General features: G+C 34.2%; 1 protein-coding gene across 1 annotated transcript in view; it reads left to right on the top strand.

The window, feature by feature from the left end:
- The window catches only part of LOC111509803 (neuroligin-4, Y-linked), a 783062-nt gene that overhangs the window by 371387 nt on the left and 398921 nt on the right, over nucleotides 1–12754 (top strand). The window contains exon 3 of the mRNA XM_074184600.1: nucleotides 11904–12635. Within this exon, the coding sequence (XP_074040701.1) occupies nucleotides 12185–12635 (451 nt within the window). The 5' untranslated portion in view covers nucleotides 11904–12184. The remainder of the gene's footprint in view (nucleotides 1–11903; nucleotides 12636–12754) is intronic.

The following is a 12754-nucleotide window of genomic DNA, read 5'->3' as shown; positions in this document are numbered from 1 at the left end:
AAATGAGACTCTGTATTTAACTTAAAATTACAGTGTCGGTGCTACTCTGAGATTAAAATTCGATACATCCATGATCTCCCGTTAGACAGGATTCAAAAAAACTAATCCAAAAACTTCACTAATGAGGTAATCAATCACAGCAGTCTGTTAATCCTTCCAGCATTAGATCTCAAGTGGAAAAACAATAAGTTCCCAGTTGTGATATAAAAAAATTACTTTTCCATCACCTTTCGGTGATGGGAAACATCTGCAGAATATCGACCATATGATAGTTTCAATTCGTTTTCATATTAACCAGATTAGTTCGAACAATAACGTTCATGATATGTAGTCATGGCCATCTTAGTGACGTTTGTTATAAAGTATTAGGTCGTTCTGAAAGTTTTATTCGTTTTTATGGGTCTTTTTCAAACTGTAATATATCAGTGAATACTTATTCAAGTCAATCAAAATAATCGCCATTTTAATCAGTGAAGACAGTGTAAATTACACTGTCGATGTTAGCATAAAAATGGTCTGCTCGGTATTCGATGGATTCGACGAAAGCCGTTTTTGCCTGGTCCTGATTGGCGAAGGTTCTACCGTGTGGAAGTTGTCGAAGTGTTCGAAAAGACGGTAGTCGTTTGGCGAAAGGTCTTGGGATTGTTGTTGGTGTGGCAAAACTTCCACGCTCAACTCGATTAATTTTTGGGCGGTGATTTGAGGAACGTGTAGACGGGCGTTGTTGTGGAGCAGGCGTGGGTTCCTTTCAGTGCTGGCTGCTGGTGACGCAATTTTTGGTACATTTCATCGATTTCCTCACAATAGGACTCTGCTGTAATGATTTTGCCCGTTTCAGAATGTTATGAATGTTCTATGAACATTATTTCCATGTTTCACATATATGTTATATCACAAGCACATCTTACGGAAGTAACTTTTTCAAAATATTCATTTTCAAAAGTGTAAGTTGTCTTTCCACAATAGTATTGAAATAATTGAACACATAGATGAATGATAAATGACTCATGATATCAAATGTCAGCAATATGAAGGCCCTGTGTGGAAATCAACCTAAAAAAATAAATACAAAAGCCAGATTTTTTTTTTCACCTGACATAAAAGTATAGTTCGTTCATCGTTTTTTCCTTAACAGGTTGGTCGTTCCTTTTCAGATGTCCATAATTGTAAGAATTGTATATAAAATAAATGTATTTTCGAGTGTTAATGTATGTGAATGACGTATATGGCAGTAACAATTTTCTAATGTATACATTTAATGATGTCAACATGATTTCGTTTATCATACTCAAACTTCTCGAAACGTAAATATGATTCAGGTTACATTATGTATTAACAAATTGTTCTTATTAACCCCCATCCCAAAAAAAAAACGAAACGAAAGCAAATATTTTTCTCATCACGTAGTTCATTTCTGGAAATCGCCCGAAAGATCTACCCCTTAGGATAAATTATTCATTTGTTCATTACTGTGCTTATTATTAAGGGCTATTAGTTCAAGAGAGCGTCCTTCATTACGTCCTTCATTTAACCGGGTCTCACTGGAGTCTTAAGCTCGGTTGAGCTGAGTTTTTCAAGTAGTGGTTTTATTAATAATTCACAGCCGTCTGAAACGTTTAAGACAGCCATTTCCTCCCATCCACAAATCTTTGGTCATACCATTCCGTTAACCCTCCCGTTTTAATGTTTCAGTTGATCTGGAGATGTTGCTGAAGATTCTGTTTGTATTATTCAGCTTTTTTAATTGGAGGGTATTCGGACTATATATTGTTTGAGAACAATTCCAGCATAATGGAAGAAAAGCATGTGAACAAAAAATCCCAGAAGGGAAAGATTTTCTCTCACTAGAACAAAAATGCTGTCTCTCGACGCGCGATTCGCGAACCAAGTTAACTCATCACCTTGCATAATGAGGGTCAATGAATTATTTTCAAGTATTTCTTTATAGCTTATAGCAACTTATAGCTGACGTAAGCAAAGATTATTCTGATGTTGAGCTATATAAGTACCTAAAGAGGGACTATAAACAGCAAATAAAACTTGCTGAAAAACGAGCTTATGATGATTACATTTGTTCAGCAAAAAAAATCTAATGCTTGCTGGAAGATCATCAATTTCGAACGAAATAAGAGAACTTGTCAAATTGCTTCCCATATCTCACCGGAAAATTTCAATGACTTTTTTGTGGATATTGCAGAAAGTATCATAAAATCTTTACCTAAATTACCCATATCTGATTAACAAAACTTTAAAAATTTTCCAGCTCCCTGCAACATCTTTTTTCTCAAGCCCGTTACCGAGCTTGAAATCACAGAAGCGGTAAAATCTCTAAAAGATTCAAACTGCCTAAATGCCCAAGATTCAAATAGTTCTATTATCATGGAAACACTCGACATCATACTATACCCGTTAACCATGTTAGTAAATCTGATTTTTGAAACAGGTATATTTCCGGATTCTTTTAAGTTCTCCAAAGTGATCCCAATATTAAAAAAAGGAGATATTCCTTCCTTGGATAATTTCCGTCCTATTTCCACTATCCCAATTTTCAGTAAAATTGTTGAAATAATTTTAAAAAGACGCCTATATTCCTATTTTGAAACAAATGATTTTTTCTTAAACTCCCAATATGGTTACGGAAAGAAAGATCCACCTCGCAAGCTGTTTAAGATATAATTGGATATGTCATTGATGACCTTGAAGATGGACTGCATACTGCCATTACACTTTTTTATTTATCTAAGGCTTTTGACTGCGTGTCACACACGCTGTTACTTTAAACATTATAATATTATGGGGTGAGAGGAGTTTCGTTTGCACTTATCAAATCGTATCTCACAAATAGATATCAAGCTGTTTCTTGCAATAATACCATTTCTAGCTTCAAACCTGTAGCACATGGAGTCTCTCAAGGATCTATCCTTGTGCCCTTACTTTTTATCATCTACGTAAATGATTTCTGCAATTTTATGGCGCCAAATAAAACAATTCTCTATGCTGATGATACCACCTTAAGCTACAGTGGAAATAGTATCAACAAACTAACAGAAATTTCGGAAGACATTGAAAATGAAGCTAATACTTGGTTTCTAACAAATGATTTGAAATTAAATACCAATAAGACACAACGTCTTCAACTCTCCACTGTAGGCCCCTCAAATGATAGGGTGAAATTGCTTGGCATAACACTTGACAATACCTTATCTTGGCATCAACATACAAATTAGCTTAGGAGCAAGTTATCCAGCACTATTTATGTTCTACGACAACTTCAAAATATTACCAGCTTCGATATATTAAGAATTACTTATTATTCGCTTTTTCATTCTCACTTTGGTTATGGGATTGTTCTTTGGTGAAACTCACCTGGTTCTCTCAATATCTTTAGTTTAGAAAAACGAGCCATTCGAATATTGGCACATGTAGGTTTTCGGGAACCGTGTCAGCCAATTTTCAAAAAACTAGGTATCATGCCTGTACCAACGCTATTCATTTTTCATGTTTTGCTAGAAATCCACAGAATTGCGAGTTACCTTACCTGAACGTTCTAATATTCATCAGTACCGTACGAGAAACGCTGAAAAGATCTGTACAAATCGATATCGCATAGCTAAATCACAAAAAATTTTTTGGAGTACAACTTATGTAACTGTTTACCAGTCAAGCTGAAAGATATTAGTATGAATAAATTCAAACAATCCATTGAACAACTACTATTGGAGGGATGCTTTCACTCTGTCTCTGATTACCTGGGGTATTTTAAAAATCGCTCCTAAGTCTCAACATACAAGCAACATACTTATCTGACTATCGTATATATGCTATATCATGTTGTTCTTTCATGTTTTTAATGTTAATCTTTATGTTGCTCTACTTACTATCTTAAATTGTATTTTATACTCATCCGATCTGAAATTACTTTTGCTGTGCGTAAGCATATGTAACAAATTTGTCATGACTTCTACAAACATGTAAAGTGTAATGTGGTCGAATAAACTTCTATTCTATTCTATTGATCTCGACTGATACCATCATTTATCTGTCCGTTGCCTATAAATACGTCAGAGTACGAACTCTTGAAAATGGGATCTGTATTACCATTCATGGGTCTCATTCCACATTTTTTGATTTCTCACCTTCCTGACGCAAATGAAAATTATGTTCATTAACCGGTATCAACGGTTTTAGGCATTCTCCACTTATTTTGTGGTCGTTCTTTATGGCAACATCAGCCTCTCATCTGTGAAACGAATAAATATAATTTAAAAAACTAAAAAACACGCTTTTAAAAAACATCGAATAAAAAATTAGAAAAAATTGTTTAAGCTTCAAACAATAACAAACGAGAAATACTAGTACCTATTATTGTGAAACAGCGACGGGCGCTTAATATACAAAGAATATGGCACAAATTGCCTACGCTATTTTCACAATAATACCTACCTTTCTGTTTCTACACCTTGGAATGAAAACATGTGGGAATCTTTCGAAGGAAGGAAGGGAGCAGTCGATTCGAAAAAAAGTAACTATACCCATACAAAGATATGTAGATCATGCAAAGAGGTAACGTTCAGACACAAACTGGAAAAAAAATCTACTTGAAGCAGTAACTTTCATATAAACATTGAATTACATGAAAATAACACTTTCCTACACTCAGTATGTATTATGGAATTGAATCAGATATCATTCTCAGGATTTCTACAAAATATATTAAATGAAAGATGTCAAATTCCACCTCTTAGAACTGTCATCCTCACTGGAATAAGTTGAATCTATTCATGTCATCGATGACAGTGCGCAATGACATTCATACGCTTATTTGATTAAATCCCAGCCAAAGGAATCTTGTTTGAATTTGAAGGGTTATATTTCTAGAAAAGGCCAATTTTTGAGAAACGAAGATTTTGGCTTTATACTTCTCCATCTTAAAACGAAAAACTGAGGGAATGATTTTGTTGATGGAACTGATAATATTTGAAACAAATACCACCACACAAAGCCCGACAATTCATAAATTCACAAGTAGAACGTAATCCAGATATGCTGACCTCCTAATGGCATCATATCGTATAACTTTGCGAAAACGTAACTGAAGTAGTGCCTGAAACTTTAATCCTTATATCTGGTCTCGAGAAGCTTGGCCAAAGAAAACGCCAAGATAAAATGATATAGTTCTCATAGAGATAACTTGTGACCTAAATTTTATCTGAGCATGTTATCCGGCTGCAATTGTTTTAGAACATGTTTTATAACATGGAAACATTTTTATCTTCAGGGAAATGTGAACTGCGTTCTGCTTTTGTTTCATGTATCCTTTAAGTGCTGCTTCAATTTATTTAGTTGGATAACAGGAGGCTCTTTCGAGACTCTCTCAGATGGCGTGACAGTTGGAGAATTGCTTTCGTACCCATACAGGTTAGTGTTTGAGAGAGTTTTGAGTATCAGAGGTATTCGTTTGAGTTGGTTCAGAATAATGAACAGGGTGTTGATGATAAACAATTGAACACAACAAAATATGAGACATTCCACTTGATTGAAGTTGATATTTGAATGATTCACCATTCTAAGCGAAGCTTCTGAGCCGTATTTCAGTTTTCGTCACGAAAAAATGACGTCAGAGTTTACTTGTAGAATTCCCTGAATTTTCAGTGGGTTCTTCTCTAGATGAATCTAAGTAACTCTAACTGTTATGTTACTGTCAGCTATTTGATAGATGAAATTAGTTTTTTTTTGAGTAACTTCATTCTATGGATATTGTGAAGTGAAAGTTTCAATAAAATCGAGGAGTATGATCAAGTGAAGTGATTTCAGATATGTAGAGACTTGAAAAAATCATGATCACGAAAGTTAACAAGTAAGTTGTAGACCGAAAATGGGTTTCACTTGAAGCATGTATGCGCAGACATATAATTCAGGAAAATCATTCAAACTTTTTGTTGCAGGTATCTAACAATAGTATATCCTTGATTTCATACTGAAAACAACTTAAGAAATATGAACGATGTCGTATTTGTGATAGTCAGTTCACTGTTCACTTTCTGTAGAATATTGTTTGTTCTTTGAAATATGAATGACCTCTCTTTGTTAATGCATATTTGGGGCAGTTTCACGATATGAGATAATACTAGTCGAGAGATATTTTTTGTGAAAAGGAGTCAATGTTCCTTGCTGATTTTCTTGGTTTTCAACTTTTCACTATCTGAAAATTGAACAAAGCTAAACGGTTAGAGTATCTGTCGATTTGTAATAAAAGGTAAACAGAAGAATCACTTTAAAACTACTTAATAATTGAATTATTCAGTATTCATGAATTTCACTTACTTTATCCGCATTATTGAATGGAAAAAAGAATTTCATTAACTCAATGATTTTTAAATAGTCTCAGTTCCAAAAAGTTTTATCATTTTGATCTCAAAACCCAGATAATTCAGTTCTGAAAATGGCTCATTTACAAACAGGCAGAAACTGCTACAAATTTGATCTCAAAACCTAAATAATTCACCGTTTGTTTGAAGGTGGCTGACAATGTTTCGTGGTGCATTTCATTTATTCGGACTCCCATTGTTTAATATGATATAAATTGATTTGAAATCCCTAAAAGAATCTGTAGAAAATTAAAAAAGATCAGTTGAAGAATAACAATTATATTAGGCAAAAAGAAACTGAAATTGCTTGTATTTTATTTTATTGTAATTTCAAATTCTTTCGCTTATTATAATTGTTATTTTTCAGCTAATCTCTTCCAATTTTCTACAGATTCTTTCAGGAATTTCAAATCAATTTATATCACATTAGACAATGGGAGTCCGAATTAATGCATTGCACCAAATAATTCAGTTCTGAAAAAGGCTCATTTACAAACAGGCAAATTTTCTTTAACAAACATCAGTCGAAGATGTGAGATTTTTACCTGAAATGATGTCTGAAGTCTTTTTCTGAACTGCTGATATAGGAGAAATACATTTTGGTTTTGACCCAGACAATTTCTATTCGATTGGTGGGGAATGCTATTCTACGAAATTATCCATTGATGATACGACCCAGAAGAGAGAACTCCAGCTAGAAAAATTATCTACTTGATAGGAAACGGTGTGTAGAGTATGTGCTTCATAAACTCCCATTTCCGGAGGACCCCATGGCTCAAATTTTGGACCTCCTTTCTCCTCAATTTTCATTATTGATTCAATTGAAACAATAGACAATTCAAAACTGCTTTACGATGATGACCTTGAAATATAATGTGACAGAAAATGATTTAGACTGCGTAGACTAACAGTATGGATTAGATTTGACACTTGATTGGTGTTCCAATAATCGTTTGAATTTCAATATTGCTGAATGTCATGCATTGTATTTTTGTAGAGAATAAAATCTTATACAATTTATCATGGAACTGATAACAATCCATCACTCGAGTTGATGAAATCAAGACCAAACAAACAAAATAATTTTGAATTGTGTCATTTCAAGATTGTAAAGACTAATCTATTCACAAAATGTTAATTGAATTCAATATTGTTAATTTCCTCTAATAGAGTGTACACCTGTTGGAAATGAAGTGATATGTATCTATAGGCACGTCAATGTTGAAACTATTCTGACCTATGTTGATGATGGTGAAATTTTGGATAAACACAACGTTAAACCAATTTTCAGGACAGCAGAAACGATCAGAGAAGGATCGGTCAAAGACCCCAGATAGCCTTCATCAACATCAAGGGTATACTAGCATCCTTGTAGCTGTCGGTCGGTCCACACTGAAACAACGAAGAGAAAAATAAGTACCCGGCTTTCTGAACATAGGAAAAATCAGCTATACCCGAAAATGCAGTCAAAGAAGACACAAACTTCATCCCGTTCAATGGTTCACAGGTACTGGATGGAATTTGACAATTATCATCCGAAATCATACAGGGAGGCAATAGAAATCCATAAACATGACATTAATTTCAATTGAAAAAAAAATATTGACATCAATGAAATCTGGCTACCTGAAATAAACCTATAACAAATTAAATCAGTCAACTCTCTCATAGCCAATAATGATCTGTCAGGCTCAAAAACCTGCAGAACATGGTCAAAAAACCTGGAAAATAGCTGTGAAACTCTTTCAGTTATTTTTGTTTTCAGTTGAGACGGAAAAAAAAAGTGGTATCAAGGTTATATTAGGCTTGTTATAGTTTCATATGAAAAAATCTAAAGGTGCACTATCACTGACCTCTAAAAACAGCTTTCTGGTGAAGAAAAATATTTCTATCTATAATACTCAGCTGGATTCATCAATGAAAGCAGGAATCAAGAGTCTGTATTGTTCCTGAAAGGATCTCTTTCGTCTCAACGAACTGAGCCACTCGCCTGAATAAATATTATGCAAGTCAAAGCAAACAATGCAGAAATTATCTTGTAGATTTCCTCCCTAGTACCGGATAGCCGAAAGGAAATCTATTCAACCGTATCCGAACAGCCGGTCCCGCATACCTTTTTATTCTGTTTGTATTAAAATAATGATTTCCAGGAACGCCGAAGTTTGTCACATCCTCCGGAGGCTTTTTCCCGATAAAGCAAAACCGCGACAGTGTGCATTGTGGAAAATATACGACGGCCTTACTTCTGAAACAATGCCTTTCTGATTTACGTCACCCGACCGGGTCGCTTTGTCCGGAAAGTGTACTTTTTAAAATTATACCATTTGTAAACCCAGAAGTGCTAACTGAACAAAAAGAAGTCGAGTTTTTGTTGTTTCTGCTGTTGTAATGGCGTACTTGAATAACATTTTCATACTGAAATATGGTGGTGATAATGCTGTTAGTAGTAAAATATATGGGATATGAACGTTTGGACTCAAGCACCACGGTTTTGTCAAAAAAGAATTCAGATTCAAATATAATTTTGTTTGGAGACAAAATTCAACTTCGAAATTTATCATATTTGAATCGAGGAGAAAATAATGGAATCACATCGCAACAATCTACTACATTTTCCACTACAATGAAAATAAAAAAACGAAAATACAACTGCATTTCTGCAATATAAGTATGTCATCATCAATCGTTATTGAGAAGAATACAGGAGAAATAATTGTAGCAATAATATAATATTTTTTGTACAAAATACAAGTAAGGCCCCAATTGAAAACTATCAGACTGTACTGCTACTGGAGGAAAAAGAAAAAAAATTATTCGTTTTTACCATACTCAATTATTGACCCAAATATCATCATCGCTGTATGAATATCATGCAACATTGAACTCCACAGATCTCACGAACTGTTAGAAATAACCATTGATATTTGTAAATTTTTCAATAATCATCCATAATTCTTGATTTTTTTCAAACCCTTTGGAACTTAATTTGAGTATATCAATTTTAATCGTTCAATGTTATAATTCATCCTGTATATATAAAAATCTCATCTGAAAATTGTTGAAAAAAAAACGTCAAACTGAAAGAAAGGTATCAATATTGAAATTCTCTTTTGGAATTTGTTCGAATTAGGGATAATCGTAAGTTGAATAATGTTTCTTCAAATTGTTCACTTTCTTATTTGTATTCTGTTCAGGAATTTGAGTTCGCCTAAGGCACATCTATGTGGGGCTAATCTGCTATCGCTTTTATGTGAGGTAATACGGTCTTTCAAATTTCTGGAAGTTTGACCAATGTATATGCTGTTACAATTTTGACAAGGGATAGAATATATAACATTTGATTGATGAGTAAGAGGTGTTTTGTCTTTTATTTTGGTGAAGATAGAATTAATGGATAGAGAGGCTTTACAGGAAATTTTAGAGTTATTATTATTAATAAATTTGTTAAAAATTCTCAGAAGTTTAGGTGTTACCTCTTCTTTATATGGAAGTGATACAAAACGTGGAGAAACAAGAACTATGTCAGAAGTATTGCTATTCGAAATAGTATTATTATCATCATTAATTATTAATATTTCATTGAATGAATACGGAGTACTGAACAGTATTTTATTTAATGAAGGTTCTGGATATGAATTATTTTTAAACAACATGAAAAGAATATGTAATTTTTTTTATGGAAAGAACAATCGGAAATACAAAGTATACGTTGTTTTATCAAATTAACTTTCATGGATTGTTTGTGGTATGAATGATAATTCATAAATCTATCCGAATTAACTGGTTTTCTGTACCAATTAATTAGGATGGTATTATCAGTTGTTCGATGAAATTTGGTATCCAAGAAAGGAACACTTTGTTCACCATCCTCACATTCAATGGTAAATTTGATATAAGGATCATAACTGTTGAAAATTTCCAGTATTTCTGTGATTCCAGATTGTGGTAAAGATAGTTTGAGCCAAAAATTTTTAGCAACTGTCATTATTTAATGTTTTTCCATCTGTTTTTGAACCTTTTTATATTTTATTCTCACGTTATTGTCCTGACGAAGGTGTGAAATATACCGAAAGCTTGACATATAACAAAGAGTTTTCTTTGTAACAACAGCTCAGCTATTGACTGCAACCTCACGAATTGAACCGATTTATAGTTAATCCAGTCACTAATTATTCTGTTTTATATATATATATATATATATATATATATATATATATAATAACACGGGCAGACACGTGAGGCAGACGTCGTTGACGGTTGTGCTAGTTCTGCCAATTTCTTTATAGGTAACATAATTCAGTTCTCGAAGCTATTTATTACTTAATGAAGTTGGTATATTTTGTCAGTTACTGTTTTTTTGAAGTAAAACTATGAATTACTAGATGTAGCTCCGCTTACAATTCTTTAAAAAAGTAGTTACAATATTTTTCCAATAACCCAAAATTTCAGGTTCCCAACTTTAAAACTAACGAAATTCAATACCACCTATTTTTCCCCTGAGTATGGAAATTCCTGATTCTGGTTTCTGGTGCTCATTCACGCTATAAAAAGAACCTACCTGCATATTTCAAGATTCTTGGATCAGTAGCTTCAGCTGTACGTTGATGTAAGGGTGTCAGTCAATCAATAGGTACTCACTTATACAATTCTAGCTGTTTTACATTGTTTCATCCGCATTATTTTGAGAACCTAACCTATGTGTTATTCCAAGTCATGATCTACATATATACCAACTCAAATTCGAATTCGTTGAGAAGGAATAGGATTAGTAGAATTAACAATGCCTTTCATTCTGATCTTCTCAGTTATTTTCTGATGCTATTCAATATTGTATAACGTACAGCCGAAGCTACTGAACCTATAATCTTGAAATATACAGATAGGTCTTTTGTGTAGCGTTAGTAAGCATCAGGGTAGAGAATCAGTTTTGAAGTCGTAACTATTTATTCAAAATGGTTTATCACGAAACTTAATGTGACAACACAAAGTCTACGCCGGCGACGCCGCAGGCAACAGCTAGTAATGTATAAATATCAATATCATATGAAGCATAAAGCACTGATTATGATATTTAACAGAAATATGAGAATTGAAATGAGAAACTGATGAGTATATAAAGTATGATGTACAGAGAGATGATATACCGAAATACGATTTACAATCGATATCAATTGAAAATAGAGAACTGGTCCAGAACAATAGGAAAACATCATAGAAATAGTGTATTTTCCTCTGGTGTCTATATGAATATCCAAAGCTTCTGCGTTAAGAACATCACTAGAACTCCGAATCAGCGCCTTTGATATTGACTACCACAGCAGTGGACTTTTTGATCAGTGTAGGTTGATTTGCAGAACGTTAGAAAAGGTTTTGATATAGGTCAGAATAAAAATCACGAAACTCTTCAATCCTCCATGTTATTTTTCAAGTTTCTCAGGATTCTTCAATTTCTGCTCCATCTGAATAATTGATAAAGTAATCCAGAACATTAAGAAAATACCCCCTTCATGAATTAATTAAACCTTTTTGTTTCAGGACCACTTCAGTGTCGAAAAAGACCAGAGCTTAACGCATGAGCAGCCACGATGCCGGTTCTCCCCATCTCCCGAACACCACAAAGCCAAATCACAAACTCAATTTTCAAGAAACAATAATTAATTCCAACCTCGAAAACTTCGACATCTCCTTAGTGTTTTCCCGTGTTGGGTATTTTTAACGTCTTTCAAGTTCGAGAGTGTGGGTTTTCATTAAAACTTCCCGAAGGATTAATATCCTCTAATATTTCTTTACTCGGGATAATGTTTCCTCCTTAAAAAATGGAAAGTAAGAGTTGGTCGATCCTGCTGGTTTTTATTGTAACGACCGTGCTTCTGGGGGTAGAAGGTGATAACAGTTTCATGAAAAACGCGAAAATCAGCACGAGAATCATCCAAACACGTTACGGAAGACTACAGGGGCTCATCCTGCCCATGGACTCTCACCGATTTCTGAAACCGATAGAAGTGTTCTTGGGAGTGCCCTACGCGACTCCCCCTGTACAATCGAACCGGTTCAGCCCTACGCGCACGCCCAGTCCTTGGGACGGTATTCGTGTTTCGGATAAGTTGGGTCCGGTGTGCCCACAAAAACTTCCGGACATCTCAAACGAAACCGCAGCTCTCGAAAAAATGCCTAAGGGGAGGTTGGAGTATTTGAGGAGGCTGCTTCCTTTCCTGAAGAACCAAAGCGAAGACTGTCTCTACTTGAATATATACGCTCCGGCACAAGGTCAGTCAATCAGAAATATCAAAAATAATTTTGATACCATTTACAATGTGACACTTATATATGAATGGTTTTTTATTATTGGTGGATGTGTAGTAGATGTATGTATGTGTAGTTTTACG

Source organism: Leptinotarsa decemlineata, unplaced genomic scaffold (assembly GCF_025532065.1).
Source record: "Leptinotarsa decemlineata unplaced genomic scaffold, Ldec_3_MD MMD2_tig00026354_RagTag_RagTag, whole genome shotgun sequence".
Lineage (NCBI taxonomy): Eukaryota > Metazoa > Arthropoda > Insecta > Coleoptera > Chrysomelidae > Leptinotarsa > Leptinotarsa decemlineata.
The sequence above is the reverse complement of the archived record's forward strand: the minus strand, read 5'-3'. Positions and strand labels throughout refer to the sequence as shown.